The sequence below is a fragment of the Seriola aureovittata genome, chromosome 18, assembly GCF_021018895.1.
Source record: "Seriola aureovittata isolate HTS-2021-v1 ecotype China chromosome 18, ASM2101889v1, whole genome shotgun sequence".
NCBI lineage: Eukaryota > Metazoa > Chordata > Actinopteri > Carangiformes > Carangidae > Seriola > Seriola aureovittata.
The window spans coordinates 10,618,648-10,642,186 of record NC_079381.1 but is presented as its reverse complement, the minus strand read 5'-3'; the positions used below and the strand labels follow the sequence as shown (position 1 = coordinate 10,642,186).

The following is a 23,539-nucleotide window of genomic DNA, read 5'->3' as shown; positions in this document are numbered from 1 at the left end:
CCGTTTCATCTCTGTGGGATGGATGTGTTTATGGAGCGATAAACATTGACACATGACAGACAGATAATGAAAGAGATCATAAAATGAAACCATGTCAAGAGGCAGATGAAACGTAGAATAACCAATTTATGTATGCGGGAGATTTCCCCCAGGATCTATCAAACCCTCGACACCAGGCCTGTCCCTGCCTGTACAGATTAGTTTGCTTTCACAGTGGGCCTGCAGAGTGCAAAAGGGTTGGGGGGCAGAGGGTGAGAAAACTGAAGGAGAAATATTGCATTTCTCCCAAATTGCCTTTTTTGGTCGCCTCTCCTTCAATATTTTCTGAAATAACCCCCCTCTGTTTTGTTCTCTTGCTGTCTCATTCCTCCCCTGACCTCTTGTTCTTCCCCTCTCCTCTCCTCCTCTCCCTCTTCCCTGTCCCGTTCTCTCCCCTCTCTTCCTCACCATTCCTCTCTCCTTTCTTAACCCATCTTGCCTTTCTCAACTGCCTGCTGGTTTTTTTTTTTTTTTTTCCTCTGTGCCACATTTTTCTATATTCCTCTCAAACGGTGTGTGAAATGAGAGGATTCAGGCTTCCTGCATGAAACAGATGTGGCTTCATGCATCAACCAATCCAAAGGCAGTGTTGCCACTCTGTACCACATTGTAGCAAAAGCCAATCAGAGCTGAAAAAGCAGCCGAGGAAGCACATCTCACATCTACCGGGAAATTGGAGATATAAACATGGTGCAAAGACTCTATGGTGAGCTCATCTTTTACGAGTTGAATCAAAGTCACATCATGACCAGATAGGCGATGTCAAAGCAGCAACACTTTTTTTTTTTTTTTTTTTAACCATGTGACCAACATCATCAGTTAGAATTTTATGTCATTTAAATTCCTCACACTGTCACAACAACAATTTTCAGAAAAGAAGTGTGAAAAAATTGCCAATTCTTTCCGTCAGCATACTGTGTCTGAAATCCCCTGCTTATCACATAGCAACAGGGTGCCAGGAAATGTATGTAAATTGATTTTGAAAGAGAAAAAAAACACACACACGCACACACACACACACACACACACACACACACACACACACACACACACACACACACACACACACACAACACACACACAACACACACACACACACACACACACACACACACACACACACACACACACACACACACATATCAGGAAATGGTTCAACCATCTCATCAAAATGTAAAACTCAAACATAAAGGGTAAAAAGTTTACCCGTCGAACGCTGACACATTTCACAAACAATCCTGCCTTGTAAAAATAACTGAACGTAATGAAGTCTGCATTTTTTGTTCAGATACCTTTCACTGTCGATACTTTTCATATATCTGCTAGTGGCAACGTGAATAACATTTTTATGCTGCGCTAGAATCCGGTAAATATCAGCTGCTGAACATCATTATGTTAGCATCGCCAAGGTGACCATGTCACCGTACTAAGTAAAACTGCACTGAGATGTTTTTTGGTTCTTACAACCATAAATATATCTTGGACATCAACACTTAAAATAAAAAGTGTAAAATATGGGACCTTAAGTGCTTATGTGCCTAAACCGTCTGTGCTTTGTGCCTAACCAATCAGCCTATACTCTGTAGATCGTCAGTATAAGAGGGCCACACTTCCTTAATGAACGCCAATGAACGTAATCCACACAGCAATTACATTTTCTCCAAAATGCACGGGGCATCGCTATTTAGCAGTAGATGAAAAGATTTCTTAGGATCAGGGATTCAATTCGACTCAGTTTTATCTGTCAATCTCAAGGCACTTTACAGAGTGAGGTCCAGACCGTACAATTTTATATAAAGAAACCACAATAAGCACTTGGCAACAGTGGAGAGGAAATGTTTACAGTTCACAAAAAATAGTTTCCCTTGTATGGTTTCACTGATGTGCTGCTAAGGTGCACACACATTTGAAAAGACACTGATTATAAATTGCAGGTAGAGATTACTACAACTGGTTTGTATCAGAGAAAGATGCTTTTAAAGAAAACAGAAATAAATACAGCCTCTTAAAACCCTTTGAAAACAAGTGTTTGCCTCAGATTCAGACCCACTTTACTGAGATTTTAAAGAATGCTCGGAGGTGAGCGAAGTCTCGGCAAAATTAGATTTTAAGAAATGTTTTTCTTCCACTCCGTCTGGCTATGTCATTTCTCAAATGAGTGAATTGCTTGACAGACGAGGCATACGGAGACCACACGGCGTCCACTCAGGATCCGCCATCACCTTTTTAACTGCTGGCAACTAAACTGCTTTCATGGACCAGCTGGCGGTTACAAGCCATACTTAAGACAGTGAATACAATACTACACAATCAGTCGATGCATAAACACCACCTCCTATTCCCTTATTGATTTCTGTGAGCTGTAGGAGTGTTAGGAAGATTCTCCAGAGGGCTATGATGCTCATCCTCTTATCCCGGACAATAAGATCAACTCAGTGTGACTGGCTAATCTCCCCTTGGAGTTTAAACTCTCCACCAGAAATGACACTTCTTCTTTTCCTTGTTACTCACACATATACACACAGATGACAAGGGATTAGATTAAGTTGTCCTTTCCATTATTTGCTGCCTGCTACTGTTAAATCTCATGATGTGCATGATTCTTGGCTTTGTGCGTTGCGGTCTGAGAGGTATCTACTGTATTTGATCGCACTTGCCGGGGTTTACTTTTATACTTCCATCTTTTCATCTCTCTTTTGGTTTACTTCTCCCCTCCCTTAATTCACCCCCCCCCCCCATCCTTCTATTTTTTTATGTTTTTCTTTCCTGTTTTTAGTCAATAATCTCTCAACGCACCATAACGTTGTGGGAACAGAGGAAATTTGCCATGTAATCACCGCTGCCTTCCCCATTTCACTTGCCTTTTCTTCTTCTGCACAGAAAGGAATGGCAGCTGATGTGTTTGGTTATAACGTCTACAGAGCGAAGGCCAAACAGAACATTTAGATAAATGAAAAAAGTAATTTTACCCCTGCTCATACCTTTGGCGGTGTTAACTTTTACAGCGCTGATCTGTAGAGTCTAAGCAAAATGATCGTTTTGAATATGTGCGCACCTTCAAGTCATTATAACTTCTGGCTTTGGAAAGCTTTTTGGATCATTTTAAATTTAAGTCTACGGTGTTTGCTTTTGTAGAGGGGGTCTTGCCACTTCACATTTATTCTGCATTAGCGATGCAGGATTTTCCAACCAATTCCTTAGGGGCTGCAATGGTGAAAAAAAAAAAAAAAAAAGACTGATTGAGGAGCAGGCTGAATATGGCAAATTCAGCCTGATGTGGCAAAAACTGTGGCTGAATATTAGAACCAATGAGATGCAGATCCTCTCGTGGCCTCTAGCCGTGGGCGTCGGGGTGTGATCCTCACTGTGTTAAAGTTGTGGTGAAATCTTGGCAGCAGTTTTGAATATCGTTGCTCACAATAGTGCTATTTTTTTTCTTTTTGAGTATGGACTGTTTGCAGTCATTGAATTACGACCTCCTGCCTTCGAACTGCCAAGACGCTGTGAAAAGTCGGATCCCTGAACATGCCTTCACAAACACAACGTCACAGACGCAGTGTCCATATTTTCCTTCAGTCTGCGTAGGAAAATACTTTGTCACAATCAACATACTTAATCACAATTAACATTCAACCACACTAGAGAGCATAATGTGTGGGAGGGGGGATTTATGAACAAGTAAGATATGACAACACAACGATGCATGTTGAATGAATCATTGCTAGTTACATGCTAATGTAATTAGCCCTCTGGCTATCATGTAAATCAGGTGGCTGTAGGGACTTGTGCTCCGAGGAAATCGTAGCATACTGACTGTGAGGTTTTACTGCACGCGGATACTAGTGTGCTTATTTTAACCTGCACTAACCCTGCCTAATAAGAATTTACAATTACATGATTGTTAGTTTTTGCTTTTTCACATGGTGGTGTAGACCTGTAATGCTCTGCAAATCTGGATAAAGAAAGGTAAAAAAAAAAGAAAAAATCAATGATAAATTTATACATTATTGCTTTTAGCTTCATCAATGCAAATTGTCTGCATAATCTGCCTTTCATTTTTTTTTGTCTGTTAAATTTCTGTTGCCAGAAGCTTGTTGTCTCGCCTTACTGCCCTTGACATAGAAAAACCTCCTTTACTGTAAAATTCGGCAGGTAACGGAAAGTTTCTCATGTAAAAAGAGATTTGAAAAAAAAAAAAAAAAAAAAGGAAAGGAAAAAGGATTTTGGGTAATTTTCTGTGAAAACAAGTAAAATCTGACCCTGACACATCGCAAGAGAGTTATGTTAAAAAAAAAAAACAGCTCTTTGTCTTTGAGAGTTCAGTAAAATTATATTGAAGGATTGGCTTGATTTGCTATTCACATCACAAAGGGTGGACTCTGCTGTGCCCTCGCTGTAGTGCTCAGTGCCGCTGAGTTTTTTCCTGTTTGTCTAACTCTTCGGATGAGGTCTCTGTCACTCTTTCATTCAGTGTTAGGGGCTGTCAGCACTCGTACCAGTGCATTGTGGATTATTTATGATGCTAATGGGTCATTGTTAGACTTTCTTTTTATCTCACTCTTTGTTTTACTTGTTTCACCGTTTCTGGCAGAGTAAGTCAATATAACAGCAGCACTTATTTTCCTCAGAGATTGATTCTGCAGTGTTGTTCTTTTTTTTTTTTTTTTTTTTTTGCATTGTTTCACTTGTATCACCACAATGGTTGAATTTAAGTGTAGGCCCCCCCCCCCCCCCCCCCCAAAAAAAAAAAAACCCAAAAAACAAAACATTGCTAACTAGCGGGCCACACAATCAGCAGGCTGGTGGCTGGAAGTCTTGTTTACATCTTTTCGCTTGATTAAAGCTATGACTCACATAACTGTTACCAGCAGTAACACCTGCATGATTTCTGTCCTCTGATCTCTGTCTGTCTCTCTCTCTCTCTCTCTCTCTCTCTCTTTCTCTCTCACACAAACCTACATGCATGTGCACGCCCCAACACAAACCTAAGCAAACAAACAAACAAACCTCTACCTGCCTCAGTTTATTAAATTAGTGTATCTGGACAGGGTTAATAAGAAAGCCGACCCCACCATGACCCCGTCGCTGAACCTGGAGCCTTACTTCTGCTCCCCCGACTCATTAATCTGTCAAGTACACAGAGCCTTCTCCTTCTCCCCCTCGGGATGAGAGAGGGATTTGATGAGAGACAGAGAGGCATACAGAGCCTTATTTTGCCGTCCCTTACGGTTCTCTCCATCTGGTGTTAAGGACAACAGTTGAGCAAACAACTTTCTAAGATTGTAGGCTTGTGATTTATCTCCACTTTTCACCCAGCACAAACACAAACACACAAACACACACATACAGTCAATACTGAAGTCTAAACAATATTTTTAGAGACATCGCCGTCAGATTCCATTTACACCTGTTTGATTTCTGAAAAATATCCCAGTTTGTCTCGGATCCTACTATTAACCTCAGCCTATACAGTATGTTTAAGTTATTGGTGTGGAAATCCCTTAACAAGTTCTTGCAGTACCACAAGTATAAAGTGCACCTCAAAGCGAGCTCTAAAGCATTAACAGGGGCCAAGGATTCAGCGGATGATTTATTAGAAGATGAAGTGGATCAGAGGGTCTGAGCCCAGGGTCCCAGGGCCAATAGACCTGCCTTATCAAACACCACCAGGCTTCGTGGCCAATCTCCAGCTTGTCTGTGGGCAACTCCCCACCAGTGCTGGCTTTGGTTGCTGATAAAAGTCAGATTAACTACAGAGCTTTGTTAGGAGGGCGGGAGACTTTGCATTACTTTTACTTCAAAAGTATTAATGTGCTTGATTCTTAAATGGGAAAAAAAAAAAACTCAAAGAAACAAGAAAAGCTCCTTTTTAAAATGAGCGTTACTGTATAAATCACATGGGGAGAGTGTGGACTGCTTTGACACACACACACAATTATGGCAGGGCTTCCCTATCTGATTGTTGGTCCGTGTTTAACTGCTTACTTGACAACATCAGCAGACCACTTATGAATATAACCCTAAAACACAACAGGGGAAAAAAAAAAATACAACAGACTGGCATAGTAGATAAGAGAAGAAGTTGACCTCCTGGTGGCTGTCCAGCTGATTTCATGCATCAGCGTCTTTGGCTGCTTTACCTGGATTAGCCACAGGGCCAAGGCCAGATTCACAGTCCCAGAGGGCTCAATCAAGGATGTTTTACTGCACACAGGCAGATATGCTGGTTCATCTATAACACACAGGTCAAGGATATGATAGAATCCACTGTAAATATCTAATTCATGTCTCCAGTTGTTAAGGGAGAAGGTTAGATGGAGGAGAAGGCAGAGCCTATCTCTGAGTCGGAGAGGAAGTGGTATAAATCATTCTCCTGAGATTACATTCATTATATTTCATGAGTGGCATCATGTGCATTTTGATTTCCATTAATGATGACAGGTTGGGGGGAATGAATACGACTTGTGTTTTTATTTTGCTCATATTAGAGCCAGGGGGCTGCTTCCTTTATGGAGCCTTTATGATTGAATAAAGCATGAGAAGCCCCAACAACACATAAGACCCACATGCCACTCATGCAAATTAAATTACAGGCGATCAATACTGCAGATCCATCTAACGATCACATAGTTGCCTGTCTTGGACTGCTGTAGAAATGTTTTTTAATACGAGGGAGGCGGTGAGGAGAGAGCATTTCACCAATGCATTAGTGGCCCTACGGGTAAACACAGTAAAATAAGATGTCTAGATGATTGCTTTAAAGTATTACAGAATGTATTCAAATATTTTTCATAGCAAATTGTATGCTACTCGCACCTGTGATAAGCCAATTGAAGAAAACAGTAGTTCACAAACATACAAATTAGACCACCTGGGAGGGTAATTGCTTGGCCTCCCTTATCCATCATCTGTAACATTGTACTTTCAAAAGACCATTCACACATTCAAGGACACATGGGAAAATACATTCTCACAGACACACACACACACACCTGCAAAAAATAAATGCATTTTATCTTTCTTTCTTTCTTCTTTCTAACTCCACATACCGTCTGAATCTCTTCATTTTGTCTGCTAGAGTGCATTGTTTTGAAACAGTGTTAATTAAGCCGATTACAACATGAACTAATCACAGCTGCCATCCTCTTCAAGGCCCAAACTAATGGTAGTCTATTCTTGAATTTCCCTCTTAATCAAATACACATGAATAGGTGCGCACACACACACACACACACAAACACACGCGCGGAAGCAGCAGCAGGAGCAGTCGGGTCATTAACATCCATGCATCTCACTGATGCATGGAGAGTTCCTCCATTGGAATCAGATTGCACTGACGGGGCCTGTGATTTAACTTGGGTTGTAAATGCAGTCCCACTGGCCTGGCCGTGCTCTGGCCATTGATTGTATGTGTTCATTCCCTATGTGAGCTAAGCTCGGCGCAATCAGTAAGAACAGCACAAGGCCCTCTGACCTCTCCCCCGTGAAGTGAAGAGGAATGAATATTGAACTCCTTTCTCATTCAATTTTCACTCATCATTGTTCTGTCAGTTACTCCGCTTCCTAACGACTCTCCAGCATGGTGTAAAGCTGACTTATAGACACATATTCACTAACCCAAACAATGGACATTTGCATGGACTTTCACAGTTCATGAGGTGTAGTTAAATGTCACCACTGAATGAACAAACCATTATCTATTATGTCCAAACTGTAGCTCTGCAGGCAAATTCAAATACAAAAATTCTCAAGTTACACACCCAGCCTACGTATGGAATATAATCATTATATCCACTATAGGATGACACCGATGCTCGGAATAACAAATGCCTCTGTGAGTGACAAATTTCTACTATTCTCCAATGACAGGATTTCCATAAGAGAAGCCTCATAATAACTGCCTTGCGTTTCATATGGAGGGTTGGAGAGAGTGAGAGCACCTGTCATGGAGATGGGGCGAAGAAGTGATGAGAGCAGGAAAAAGATTGCACCCCATACAAGGCTTCAGGCTATTATTACCATATCGAGAGAACAATCAATCAAATTGGGTTAAAATGTACATGCTGTTTCAGAGCCACTTAGACATCCATAATGAGATCATGAATGCAGCACAGCTTCCGTATATGGCGCAGAGTGGGCTGTTCACACTCCCGGGGCCCCAGGTAACCTATTTGTGATTGAACACAGCATGTAACAAAGGGACCGACACCCCTCCATCTATTTGTAGATTGTTGTTCAGGTAAAGGCTCTAGCTGCAAAACCCCAGCTGGATGAATTAAAAAGATGTTTTTTCTTTTTCCGCCTTTTATCCGAGGTTGATATGTTTGAAATTATTATCACTACATTTACACAAATCTTTTCTGGTATCAATATATATATATATGTCAATATGGCAAATGTTAGCAAACTGAAGTAAATGTTCAGATGCTTCACTCCTGATGTGCTTGTGTTTTACCACCAAGCAGCTGCAACAGGAGCAGGTTTGTTCGTGTACTTGCCTTCATTCTTTGTGTGAACAAGGAGGACAACAAAGTGTGCCGGAGCTAATGACTGCCCTGGTCATCAGTCGAATGTTTGATTGTGCGCATCGTAAACATAATTTAACATTCTGACGCTCTCAGCAGTTAGTATATTGTTAATGAGGAGATCGCTGTGCCATCGTAGATAAGTATCCCTCTGAAACATTTCCATTGAGTCTGCCTCTGACCTCACTTCCCTCACCATCCATGGGCTTAATTAATTCTTATGGACATTCGAGGATGTGCAAGGGCATAATTTCCTCTGGGGACGAGAGGGACCAATCCTGTTTTTCCCTTGAGTTGTAATGCTTCAGCTTGATTTTCTTACTGAAAGAAAATTACTCTCTTCATGTTCAGCTTCCACAGTTCCAGATGGGAGAAGATCTGAAAAAGATCAGAAGATCTAAAAATGTTGATACCCTTAGCTGACTTCAGTTATTACCTTGTGCTGTGGGCAATGATCCCTACAAGCAGCAGCAGTGGGTGGTACGGTCATGTTTGCAGCCTGAAAGGAATTCCTGCAGACATTACTGAGGACTGAAAAATGTAATGCCAGCTTTGCTTTTCAGGTTAAAAAAAACAAGTCCTCCAACCTGAAAGACCGTATAGGTTGTTTGTCCCTAGCATCTGATACGACCCATAGGATATAGCGTCCCTATGATTGGCAGACGTACGGGACCTTCATCAACAATGGTACAATAGTAAACTGCTGTAAAGCTCATGGAACAGTCTCAGTTTGGTTCGGTTTAGACACAAAACTGTCTTGCTTAGGTTTAAGGTTCATGATTTGGGTTAAAATAAGTCATCTCTTATGGTTAGAGGACCTTCGTCATCTTGGTTACAATAATAAACACGCTGTTAAGCTTGTGGAATGATCGTGGATAAAAGAAATGAATATTGGTTTCAAATGGGAAACCAACAATGTGTCAAAGTCCTGTGTTTTGTTGAGCTGCCAACCGACCTCAAACCTCCTCCTGATACAGACTTTGTCGCTCTTTAAACTACATGACCGAACTCTGTACTTTCCCTCTATTGTAATTACTACAACCACTAAAGGTCGCCTAACAAGGGGAAACAATTCGCCAGTCATGTTAAAGAAATTAATTATCTTGATCTTTTTATTTGCAGTTAATATTGTCCTAAAAAGACCTGAATTGAACATTCATCAAAAATAAGATTGTAAACCACAGTGCTTTTTGTACTATAGATGCAAATACGACATTATTTATCAGAATGTGTGATATATCTTGAATCAGTCATTCAAAGCCAAAACTGTCCACCGCTCAAGCTGAAAAGTCAAGGGATCGCAAAAGTAATTGGGCTTCATTCGTCTGGGGAGCATTAATGTCCACCCAATAATTGTTGAAATATGACAACAACCGACCAACTGACAGGCCTAACGTTGCCATTCCTGAAAAGAAAAACTGTTCAATATCTTTTTTAATTCCAGCCTGTTCAGAATCATTGATTTGGACAGCAGCAACACGACGAGATCCTATCATCACTATGTGTTTCAGCTGAAAGTTGATAAATGATAGTGTTGCGTTATGGACCAGCCCCCAAGGAACACAACTATTTACACACCTCAGCAGGTAATTTCACATAACAATAAAAAAGGATGTATGGTGCACTTGAAGGAAATGTTGCATGGCGATATAACAATGCTTAGCAGAGGCAATCTTATCTAACTAGAATCTTTATGGACTATTTATATGGGAATTGCGTCTTTCTTCTTTCCCGGGCACACTGCAGAGTATGCTAATCATCCCAGTCTAAAACGAGCGTGGGGTTTCCATTCCCCTCATTGATGCGTGCTTCCTCTGTTTCACAGAAAGACCCTCAGAGAAGCTCATGTCACCTCCCTCAGCAGATGGCTGGGGCAAACGCAGAATGACAAGCCTCGATTTCACTGATGCTTAAAACATGATTTCACCTACTGCTGGAAAACAATTTGAATCTTTAACCTATTTTCACACCGGGGCTTGCACACTGAGCAGACTTTCCTCATCAAAGGCACAGCAGAAGTCTCAGACTCTTCATGTAACTTCTCTGTGAGATTTTTTTTTTTTTTTCGAATCCTAGCCCTAAAATAAATTTCACGACAGCTGCAATAAGTGGAAACATGATGAAACACGTACTGGAAAGCATATATTGTTGGCTCAAATGTAATTCCAGTTATCTGTTGTTGTGCTGTGTTGTCACTCAGATGCAACTCTGTGGTGGTGTTGTTTTTAGATAAGCAGCCCTGAGAACTTTGCTCCTCATGGCTTGCATCATTGTGTAGTTGTTGGAAGGCTGTCTTGTCAGTCTTGTAGAGTAAGCCTGACTCCCACTTGCTCACAGCGGGAGTCCTCTCTAGAAACAGCAGACAAATTGATTGTGGTGGCATGTTTCATGATCCCATAGACTTTGAAGGTGAAAAAATTCCTCGGGGTGGGGGGGTGGGGGTTTATTTGTTCACTAGTTTGTTTGTCTGGGTGTGCCAGTGCGTCAGACAGATGGCACTCATTTAATATTTACCGAAAGAAAAACACATATTGAATATTTCAAAGTATATATACAGTATAGCATTTTTCAGACCTGCAGGTAATTAAACGTGATGGAAGTTTTCCATCTTGTGTCTGATGAAGCATCTTTTCTGCAAAAGTCAAGGTAATATTAGTTCATGGTGTGTTTGTTACACTTTCAACATGGCACAAGTCACAATCAAAGGATGCCACATTAGTGGAGAGGCTACATGAGCACAAGGTTAATTAAACAAAGTCTTGCTCAGAATAAGATTACTGCAATAAAATCTTCACAGGAAATAAAATAATTTTAACAAACCATGAACTGCTGTGAATGAACAAACTTAACGTGCTGAGAATTTTTTTTTTTTTTTTTACCTTTTTCTATGAGGCCATCATCACGCCATCAGTCCCCCTCACTAAACTTTAAACTTTCATTCTTGCCAGCAGCTTACAGTTTGATTATCCAGCAGAAAATTCAGCATGCAAGCAAAGAGGGGGGCGTACGTGACACTCATAACCTATGCGTCTTGTAATTTTTTTATTATGCTTGGCTGCTTTCATAATATTGAATATAGAATTCTGCTGCCTGTCTAATAAATGATGAAATTGATGAGGAAAAGTAGGGAGCTCACAAGAGAGAAGCACGGGTGAGTTTTCCTCACAGTCACAAAGGTAATTAATTCATTCATATTAGAGCTGTAGTGGTTAGTCAATTTGTGGATTAATCAATCAGTAAAAAATGAGTTGGAAACTATTGTATTTTCAATGTTTCAGTCATTTTAAAGGAAAAAAAAATCCTGAAATGCTTTTGTTTGTTATTTATGATAGTGAACTGAATATCTTTAAGTTCGGACTGATGATTGTGAAATACTAATGACCATCAATGAATGAAATCAGAATATTATTATGGATAATATCTAGCAGATTAATTCGAACAGATTCAAAACCCAAAAGATATGATTTAAGAAAATAGATAAAACCAATAATGTTGGAGAGTGAAAAAAGGCTTGTGTTTGTCAAAAGCTTTACTGCACGTCTCCCTGTGCACGTATTAATTTGAGAGAGTGAGAGCAGATTAAGAAATGTTGGCCATTAAATTCTGTTTACTTTAATTAGTTGTTAGATGCCGTGCCTCACATCCTGCGGTTGCAAATCGAACTCCCATTGCAATTTGGACAAGCTACTGGTTGACACGCTGAGTGCAGGGCCACAGAGCCGCCGCTGCTGTAACAAAACCTTCATTTGCTTCCTTTTCTCGACTCTTCCCCTCAATCAAACAGGAACTCCAAATTGTGTTAGCTTCCATTAAAAAAAGAAATAAAGGAGCCAGAAGCAGCTCGAGTACCTGACATGCATGGCTGATGACTTTCTTTTTGATTTTGCAATGTGATTATCCTTTAGCAACAACTCCATTTACATGGAGGGCCCACCCACTGCACTCACATCAACATGTGCAGACACAGAGTGAATGTGTGTGTGATTCCCAAGTGTGTGTGTGTTGCATTCCCATGCTTAATTAAGCCAACAGCTGATGGGGATTTTGAGTTGAATAGCACTTGCGGCGAAAAAAGAATATGAATTAGCTTGATGATAAAGAAAAGAAGTCTCTCCTTCCATGGTATCAGAGAGCTGTGAGGGCTGACTGGTGAAGGACAGCTCTTAGCATTGAAGTGTCCTAATACATCTTCGTAACAGAGCAGACAGAATTGTCTCGATGACCATTATACCACTTTGATCTCGCATCAGTCAGCTTTATTACAGCCCGGAGACCTGCACAGACGTATACACAGTAACCTATCCGAGGCTAAATCTGCTCAACATGGACTTTTAATAAGAGGCATAACTAGAGTACGTGTTGTCTTCTTTGATGTTTTATAAAACTGTGCTCAGTGTATTGTTCGGAAGAGAAGACATGCCATCTGTTTAGAGTGGGGCTGTGGTGTGTCATGGCCGCTTAGTGCACCAAACATGCTGCCAAATAGCTTTTATTTGGAGTTATTTTCTGCTGTTATAACACTGAAACACAGAGGTGTGCAGCTGTTTTGATGAGATATTTTCAGTAAAGTCAGGGTCAGGTCTACCTCACTATGTCATTGAGTTCCCACTCTGCAATCGTTGCTTTCTGCATCCAGATGTCCTCAATTTAGAAATAAATAAAAATAAAAAAAAAAATAAAAAATTGAAAATAAGCTGTAAATGTTTAAGTCAGCTAAATAAGCTCAACCTTAAACAGAGTAATGTAAGGAGACAAATTCAACATGATAATCTCGAAGATTTGCTCATGTTACATCTACAGATTGATGAGCAACATTAAGATTTATGCTTCTTTGATTCTAACTGAAGTCCAGTACTCTCACATGAGGGCGAGGGCTTGAAGAAGAGTCTTTGAAAAAAGATTCACAGCCAAAATTGCACAGTTCTTGTTCTTGAATACAAATAGAAAAAGGTCCCAATGAACTTGCCACAGATTGGCTTGAAAGCCACTTTAAACCATTAAGATATTCTGGTTGCAAAAAAACAACAATCTGCTGATCTGCACAATTTGCTTTGTAGCAAAAACAAAAAAAGGATGTAAATGCAACAGAACATCCCAGCCTTCTTGTTGACGCAGCATGCACTTGACTTATGACACTATGGTTATGACTCTAACTATCTGCACACCCAGCATGTATGGATTTTTTATATACTGTACAAAAGACAGTCAAATGAATTTCATTTCACATGCTTCTTGTCCTCCTTGACTTGGTGTCACCTCTTTTCCTCTTCTGTACTGCCACTCTATGCACACATCAACTCTCAGCTGCTAGTTTCTTCTAAGCACATGGTCAAAAAAATGTAGCTAACACATCTGTGTATACATATATCTGTGTGTTTGTGCAGTTTTCATACAAACAACTGTCACTGTTAAGTGTGTGTGTCCATGGTTGATACTCCCCTCCCCTGATTGGCGGCTGGAAGTTTAATCGTCAAGCGTGTCTGAGTGCGTCCACCACCTGCCGGTTACACCTTTGGCTGTAAAATCTTTCTACCACGATCCAGAGGAGACACGTTCAGCTCCTGCTGTTTGTCTTTCAGGTCCTGGCAGTGATGCTGGTTTAATGGATGGTAAAGTGAACTTCAGTTGACATTTGGAGACATTTAATGTTTTAGGGCACCTATCTTTTCTAACTCCTTGGCTTCCATCTCCACATATTTCCATTACCCCCATTCAAATTCTGGCTAATGAAGATCTTTTAGTACTTAACCTGACTGATGGAAAATGTACCCACGGGACAGCAGCTGAATAAAACGACTCCCCAAGTATGGATCTATTACTGGTGAGTAGAAGAAAGTATGTCAAAAAGGAAATCCTTGCAGGTACCATGGTGATAAAAGATTAAAATAATTTGGGAAATTACTTTCAAGGCCTTGAGACAAAATTCAGGACAAGTAAGCCCATATTTTACATTATTCATTCTTTTCTATTGTACATTCACTGGAAAATATCTGTAGAGAATCGACAGAGCCCACCGGCCAGACCAGTTGGAGAGCCATAGATGATGAGACTGGGCTCCTCGCCCAACTCTTTGTTTTGGTCTCATAAGTGAAGATGGATTTTGCAACTGCTACGGCTTATTCCTCTCAAGCAAGTGATTCAACAAACAGTTTTACTGGACAAGTAAGAATCAGGAAAGCTCCTTTTGTTCTGGTTCGTAAATCAAAAGCAGAAACCGATGAAAGCTCAAGAAACCTCAAAACACAGGGTCACGGCAGGTGTTGCATTATCATTTCAATACTTCAAGGTGGTCTTTTGTCGAACGCAGACCTGCGGAGTATAATACCAGATTCAACATGTATGACCTTGATTTGAGTGGCCCTGTATAATTCAGAGTCTTCTCTCCTCAGCGGGGCTGTGAAAGAGATGCATGTAAATGATAGATGACTCGTCATTCATCACTGTCGTCACCTTGACACCCGGTAGGAAATAACAGCCCAGCCAGGGTGTGTCACTTCCTGTGTGCGGCTACTCTGTCTTCGCCTGAAACCGTTTAGCTGTTGAGTTGAATGTCAAATACTGTACACACACCACACCACACCACACAACACACAGTTATTATTCATTAATTGACACACTGTCATGTAAGCAGCAATCATGCACACATGAGCACACATACTGTACACGCTTTAAATTCCTTTGTCATTATTAGGTAGTTGCAGATTTTCTCAGGCTCTGACAACATTGAGCTTTTTAAATTTCTGATTCAACAACACCAGAGCTGGAAATGATCAAATTATCCACATAATGGTTTTATGTAAGTGTCTCAAACTTTTAATACATTACACTATGCTTCCTTCCCTAAGTCCCACTCAAAGGATGACTAGCTGGCTTTGCTATTTTAGCCCATAAACTACAGTGCATATTAGGTGTACTCTGTGCCTCACATTACTGCCAACCCTTTTCAAATCGTACTGCACCCCAGGCTTTAGATGGAGAAGATTTCTTGCCTTTTTTTTTTTTGTAGATATTTAATTTCTGTCTGGTATGAAAAACAACTTGCTTTGATGTTTAATGGTTCATAGTAAAGAATTGTCTCAATTTTTATGTCAACTTTTATACTGAGTTACGGGATTGGACTTGTTTCAGATTCCTGTTGCTACATTCAAAGCCTCACTGTCAACACAGTTTTGAGTGTCAGCTATTGAATAACAGCCTCTTTGATGTAACAAGCAACCAGACTCATGTTCATGTTCATGATCATATTCTTTTCATAATATCCATATCAACTTTTCTTGTCTTTGGATTTGATTTTTCTCAACATAGACACAGATTATTAGCATAACAACTCTGAGTCCTCGGATGCTGAAGCATCTTTAAATACATCACCAGTTTAGAAAAAAGTTTCCAACTGCGTTATCACATGATGATAAAACCCCACTGCGGTATGCACTGTGATGGATCACCCATCTCAGGGAAGTGTCAAGTGTCTGCTGGTTGATTTTCTTGCTGCACTGAAATGAAGTGAAATTAATGGTTGTGTAGAAGGTAGGGAATCAGTCTTAAAAGATATGGTGCGCTTTGAAAAATGTTCTGCAGCTAAGTATACATGACTTGTACTTAATAGGATAAAACATGCATAACCACCAGTCAGGTAATTTAAGACCTGAGAGCTTGCTATTTGGGGGAACACATTTTATCTGACTGCCGCTCTCCTAAAAGAACTACCACTGGTGACATTTCAGACTCTTCTTTGCACTTTCGCTGGTCAGTTGTCTGGTTGGTAGGTAACTTAAAATGAGTAATTTAAGATGATTGGGGCATGATTACAGTTATGAAAAGTTACTTTGATTTCTGCTTATTTTACATTATAGCAACAATTTCAATCAGATCTGATGTAACACGGATGAGGTTTTATAGTACTGCTGTTTTGTCACGGAATATGTCTTTTTCCCCTGCTTTTAGAAAAAGGTGAAATCATTTTTTCTAAAACAGCTGGACTTAGTTTCTATCAAACATGACTCAAACAGGAGGGAATAGTGCTTTTGTTGGACTCTTTTCAGGCATGCATTTGCAACAGCAGCAAGGTGAATGTGGTGTACTGTATGCTCATGTTCAATGCAATGAAAGAGCAGGTCACCCAGTGCACCAGTGTGACTCCATGATGTGTTTTAAGGCAACAGTACTACTGTACAGCACAAAAGAATAAGCTGTATCAGGCCTCTTATTTGGTGGCAGTAAGAAAAATATAGACTATTACCAGACTTATGCAAGCAAAACGGTAACACTTTGTTCCTTGAACAATACATTTTATTGACTGCACTTTGTACTGACTGAAGACTTGTGTGAATGGCAGTGCCAGGGAGTGAGTGGATCAGATGCTGAGTCATGTCCTCTTTCATCCTCACTCTTTGCAATCACTCTCCACTGACAGCTGCCCAAGAAATGAACAAGTGTGCCTTTGCTTTCTGGTTGTTCAGCAGGGTGCTCACTTCATATTTCATTCCAACGCTGATTAATTCCCCAGAAGGAGGGAGTCAGACGTACCTTTGACTAAAACTGTTCTCCTTCTTCCGACAGTGGAGGGTGACAATTCTGTGACCTTCACTTCTGACATCCTGGCTCACCGTCCACACAACAGGGTTACTGGCTCTGGCTCCAAGGAACGCCACGCCATCCTTCAGCTTGACCCTGAAACACACACACATGCGTGCACATGTGCACAGGTTAGAAAGAAGAACTAAAATTAAATCAGATGATACTTGGAGTGTTGCCAGAAAAGCTCACAAATTTTGTTTTAGAGCCTCAATAACACACGTGGCCTCTTTTACTCGTCTTTCTTCTTCTCTGATGCACACAAAACATGTCAAAAGAAAGGAATTAAATGAGACGGTGCTTTAATTGTGTCTCGCAGAGGTCACAAAACAAACACTCATGGTCTCCCTCTCACGCTCAACTAGGTGCGGAACAAAACATCACATTGGACGATACTAACAGATTCATCAAAAACGTGCTTTAATAATGTAGAAGCACAAAACTGGAGCAAAAACAGCAGATAAAAAGAGTTAGTAGTTGCTAAGTCTTGAGAAAACTAGACTTTTCCTGGTTGACGAAATAAATCTTTTCTACTGGATCTTATCCATTTTGAACGGTACATACAGTATATAATAATCAAGTGAAGAAGATTAAAATGTTTTCAAAATTTTGCTTCAGGAAAGTGAGTCTGGCAGGTACAAGCCAAATTATTTCATTAGCTGTGATGAAACATAACATCAGCACAACAGATGGCATGTTGGCTGAGCTGAAACAATCAGAGTCAGGGGGTAGCAAGCTCAAATTAACCTCTGTGAAAGTTTGGTTATCACAGTGAGTGTACATATTGAATGAAGGGGTAGCCTTACATAACATGTCTTTTTGTACATCGTGTAATATCCCAACATTAGAAGCAACACAAAAGGCAGCAAGCTCCATTTCAGACAGGTTTTAGTCATCTTCCCCCACACCTGGGGTTTTAAAGGACTCTAATCACTCCTGCCTCCATGCCACCTCTGCCCCTGCCCCACCCTTTTCGTCCTTGTATCACTTCCATCACTCATGGTCACAGTCTGTGGGTGGCTGTACAGGTGCCGCAGAACCATGACCTCTTCCTCCTCCTCCTCCTGAAGTCAGAGTAGACTGACTACACTGTTGCTCTCCCTCTCCTCTGTCAGATGAAATTACCATGAAGCACATGAGCTGCTTTCACCACTTCCTTTTCCAACATGACAAATCGCTCTCGTTCAAACCATTGGTACAAATGGGGCAGAATATTTTATGTGGGGGGGGGGGGGGGGGGAGGAAGGGAGATGGCAAGAAAATGCAGATCTAAAGTAAAACACCTAGAGCACAAAAAAGGTGAGGAGAAAGAAACGTTTCTATTCAGTAAAGCGTGAATGCTGGGTAATTTCTCCCCACATCAAAATAATTGGAGACTGTCCTCGTTCTGAGACTGCGAAAGACTTGAAGATGAAGAAAAAAAAAAAAACTGAGCATTAACGGGGGGGATAATGACATGACAAACCATGCAGCAGTCCTTAGAAGAGCACAGTCATTTCATCTTCCATGTTCAACTGGTCCTCTTTGATCTTATCCCGGCCGCAGGGGCAGTAATAACTGGCCTCGTGTTGGTTGCTGCTCCTGACGAGCAAAGATAAAGGCCGCTGGTGTGGAAGATGCAGACAATAACTAGGAGGAGATGACTGATTGCCGTCTGCCCTCCTGTTTCCCAGTTGTCACCTTAGCCACGGCACGGTAATAACTACAGACTCAAAAGCAGATTCAGCACTGACAGTGGACTACGGGGGTAGCAACAATCAGCAAACGGCGACTAAACCCTTAGAGTATACTTTATGATGCATTGCTCAAACATCAAATTCCAATTTGAGGGTTGGAATGCTTTCGGACCCCATGATGATGCAGGGCAGCTGCTTCTCGCTCTCCCTTTTCTGCTCTTTTGCAAATTAGTGGTGAAAAGTTTTTGTGCTTGCATTAGTGCTCAGTTTATTGAACAATGATTGTTTCATTCATTCAATTAAGAAAAACTGATCATTTTTGAAAAAGAAGAAATTTTTGTGTTTAATCCGCTGGTCAGAGGAAGTGAGCAATTTCAGAAAATCTCTTTGGCTTCTGGGGTTGTTTAGTTATTATATTTGGCATTTCATAGAGTAAATGATTAATCAATTAATCAATAAATTAACTAGTCGTTTGATGGATTGATCAATATTGATTGATTAATTTCTTTCTTTCTTTCTTTCTTTCTTTCTTTCTCATGCTCCATACTTGCTGTATTTCTCTCACACTCATGTGCAACTTGACACACAAACCCGAGCTGTAACCAACAAGCGAGGGGGCTAAATTAACAAATGGCATTTTGTAAATGAGATTGGTTTGGCTAATATGATTTCTGGTGAGGGAGGACGAGGGGGGTGCGGGTGGGGGAGGCAATAAAGGAAAGCAATTTGAAGGGAGCGCCCCCTTTCACATGCATCAGCACATGAAGCTGCCTCATTAATTCCATGAAACCCTGCATCAGTGGGATGAGTATTTACAGATGAGATGAGGCTCCTCCTGATTGATGCTCAGAAATCACACCCCTGGATGGCCACTGCCCAAATAACATGTCAACACACCTTGCACTGACATGCCTCTTGCTCGCTGAATGAAATGCCCCAAGAACATTAATATTAATGTACTTTACACAGCAGGAAATTACATGGCATACAAACAATTCTGAATAACTTGGAATACTGTGTGAGACTGGGCATTTTGTGCCAGTAACAACATTTTAAACACTATACAGTGAAGACTTTAAACTACCAGTGTTTCAAGATAACAATAATAAAGTAACAATACATTACCAATAAAATCAAATCCAAATTCTACACAATTAGAATGCTGTAAAAAGTTAAAAGAAGACTAAGACTAAGTCTACAGCCATGCTAGTGGCTCTGTGAGGCTGCACAGGGACAGTAGTGCTTTCAGCTAAATGCTACTGTCAGCATGCTAACATAGGCTACTCGCAGTCAAAATGCTTACATGTTGGTTAGCAGTTATCGTAGTAAATTAGTATAGTAGAAAAAGTAATTATAATTTTTACCATGTTCTTAGTTTGCATGCTTACATTTGCTAATTAGTGCTAAACATAAAGTATATCTGAGCCTAGTTTTAAATTAGCTGGTAGCCTATTTTGTCCAAAATGTTGGGGAAAATCATATTTTGACTTGAGGATGGTGCAAGATGAAAAGTTAAGGGGTCACCAAAGGGATTACCAGTAATCCCGAGGGATGTATCAAAGTCTTTCATGGCATTCCATCCAATAGTTGTTGAGACATTTCATTGCAAACCTCAAATTTAAACCTAATGGTGCAGCTGGGAAAAGTCAGAGATCACCTAAGTGATTAGGATTCATCTTCTGGGCGCTATGTACCACATTTCAAGGCAAACCATCCTACAGTCGTTGAGATTTTTCAGTCTGGAACAAGGTAGTGGGCTGACAAACAGACAGGCCGACGTTGCCATCTCTAGAGCCTAAAAAGACATTGTTGATCAACCTTAAGTAGAGCCTGAAATCTGTTGTGTCCACGATACTGTTCAGTATCAAGACAAAACTAAATGGGAAAAAAAGTGATTCCTGATCGTACTGTACTCTTTGGGACCGCGTTAAGAGTTAGAGAGTAAGAAATACATCCAGCAGCCATTTGTAGACATGCAGTCAGTATGATATTAACTTCAGTTCTAAAAGGCAAAGGTAGCCATTATTATGACGATAAAATTTGAGTGTGTCTGGCAGAGTGAGTCTTAGAGGCTCACACAGGTATACAGAAAGGTACTGGAGACAAGTTGTGACAAATGCATATATAAGAGTTTTTGATTATATATTGAAAAATAAGTATTATATACCTGCAGTTTAGTACACACAAAACTGGGGCAGGACAGATTTGTGCTGTACTTGAAAACAAATGAAAAACAGGAAGCAGCACACCTCTCTGAGAAAATAACTGCACCCAATTTCATTGGACCCTATAATGATAATGACCGGATAGCATTCACAAAAAGGGTAAAATTACAGCAATGATGCATTACATGCTGTCTTTCAAAAACATGTTTCTTACTTGACACGCCTAAATGGGGCTGTCTTGGTTCCCATGACAATAAGTGAAGATGAAAAAAGACTTGAGACTGAAGAAGAGGAAGAACAAACAAGAGGGCGGTGTGTTTGTAAGGATGCTGGAGAAGGCAATGTCATGTAAAGGTCTTTTGTGGTTATGTTTTTATCTGAAACTTGGCTGAACTGTGATGCACGTGCTGTTCACGTAGAAACGCCCCCCTCAGTCTATGACTTCCACCCTTTTAGACAGGGGGAAAAAGGGAGGTGGGTTAGCTGCCATTGCTCCTATTGCCTTTTAAGTGCAGACATGTCTCCTTTGATGTTTTTACCTCTTTTGAATATCTCACTACTTTTCAATTGCCAGTCACCCATGCTAACAGTTACTATATATAGAGAATGCATTTTAACTGATTTCTCAGAGTTTTGCTCTATTCCTTTGGCAAATTATGTTAAGATTGTTATTGTTGGTTGTTTTAACTTACATAAAGACAACATACATGACAAAAGAGCCATTGGTTTTATTAATCTATCAGAAGACCTAGAAGATGTCTATGGACCACAATCATGGCCGTGCTTTAGAACTGATAGTTAGTAAGGGGCTAAAAGTTGAAATGTCATCAATTAGAGATGTCGCTCTAGCCGACCATTGATGCATTGAATTATTACATTGATTTTAGTGTGACTGTGACCATGCCCCGGGTTAATGCTGAACTGTGAAGAGAAAACACCTGAAGTGGCTCAAAGTTTTATGTAGCCCTTACAAACTCTCCCTTCATCTGTTGACAACCATTGACTGCCAAAGAAAAAGCAACAAAGAAACAAAACAAAAAACTGTTGAAAAGACAGTCACCACCGCACACCTCACGTATCTAGTGCATGTGCCAAAGCCAAGGGTGATGCTCAATGCTCATCACAGCAACAACGTCATCACGGATAAACTTGAATCTCAGCCAGAGGAAGAGTCACCATGTCACCATGTCCATACATGTCAATTTTGTCTTTTTTTTCCACAAAGTAGTTTGAATTACTTTTTTAAGTAGCTTTAGTTTACCAAACTAGACTTCTCCCTAAGATAGCTTTGCTATACAACTTCTTCCAATGTGTTTTGCAATTTGCGAAGCGATGCATTCAAAGTAGCTTCCCCAACAGCTTATCCCTTGTGTTTATCTATTTCACTGACTTTTATTTATTTCTAACATTTTATTGCTGGAATTTCTCAATCTTGCAAAATTCTATTCATTCTTGTCTATTTTTCTTTTTAGCTTTTTTTTCAGTGCTGTTTCAAACTTCCTCTGTGAAGCCCTTTTAGCATATTTGTATGAAGGGTGTTTAAATCAAGTTGAGCAGGGTTGAGTTGGTGAGCACAGGCATGGAAGGATGGCTTGGTGTTAAAGGTGTTTGAGCAGAGAGCGGCGGTAGTTTACACTGGCCCACCAGGCAGATTAGACAGGTGTTGTATCGGGGTGGATCAAAAAGTACAGATGGGGATGGAGGAAAACAGTCGAGAGAGGAGGAGTTGAAAAGATGGCTTGATTAAGACGCTAGAATAACAGCTTGTAGTCAGCTCTGGCATTTTCTGCCTGTTCTGGTTTTATATTACAAAGAATAAGAAAAAGATTTATTTTATGTTACTTCCCCCCACTTAACTTTAAGTTAAAAAACACAATAATGGAAATGAGAAGGAACAGGAAGAAAATGGTTCTCTGTACTGGCATCCAGGTGATAACAAATCATTACTGAAGATGGAGACTCAGAACTGAGAGGAGCTAATCACACACCAACATCCACACATACATGACACGTACACACACCTTAGTCTGTGTCTACATCTGATATAATGTTAACTCATTGGGAGCGAGTGGGCTAGTGGACAAAGCTAACCTTTAGCAGAGATAAATGAAAGCGAGAACAATTGCTCTGATATCAGCTGCGCCACAAAGGAACCACCTTTGGTTCCTCCATCATAGAGTGGCCACTGCAAAGGGAGAGCCACATGGAGAAAAGCTGCAATACAGACGAGTCACAGTACATTCATATATAACCTGCACCCAGGTTCTGAGGCGTCATTAACTAATCCCGCTGAAAAGCTTGAAACCAGTGAAAGAAAAAGCCCCTTAGCTCACAAATTGGTCTGTTGGTTAGTTAGATAAATGTGAAACGTGCAATAATTCATGGTTTAGCATATTTTCCAAATTAATTTCAAAAAGGTAGTTTAGCTGAATTCAATTTACTGACAGCAGCTGAAATTGGCTAAATCACATTGAGCTACTTTAGCTGGCCCGTGTCCCTTAATTCTCAAACACCTGCAGCTAAATCCAGTTATGAAATAAACACGCAAGCTGTTGGGCTT

The 23,539-nt window shown here is 40.4% G+C and overlaps 1 protein-coding gene across 1 annotated transcript in view; it reads right to left on the bottom strand.

Moving 5' to 3' along the window:
• The window catches only part of si:dkey-112m2.1 (transmembrane protein 132C), a 138,286-nt gene that overhangs the window by 44,150 nt on the left and 70,597 nt on the right, over positions 1 to 23,539 (bottom strand). The window contains exon 4 of the mRNA XM_056403458.1: positions 17,091 to 17,234. Coding sequence (XP_056259433.1) covers positions 17,091 to 17,234 — 144 coding nt within the window. The remainder of the gene's footprint in view (positions 1 to 17,090; positions 17,235 to 23,539) is intronic.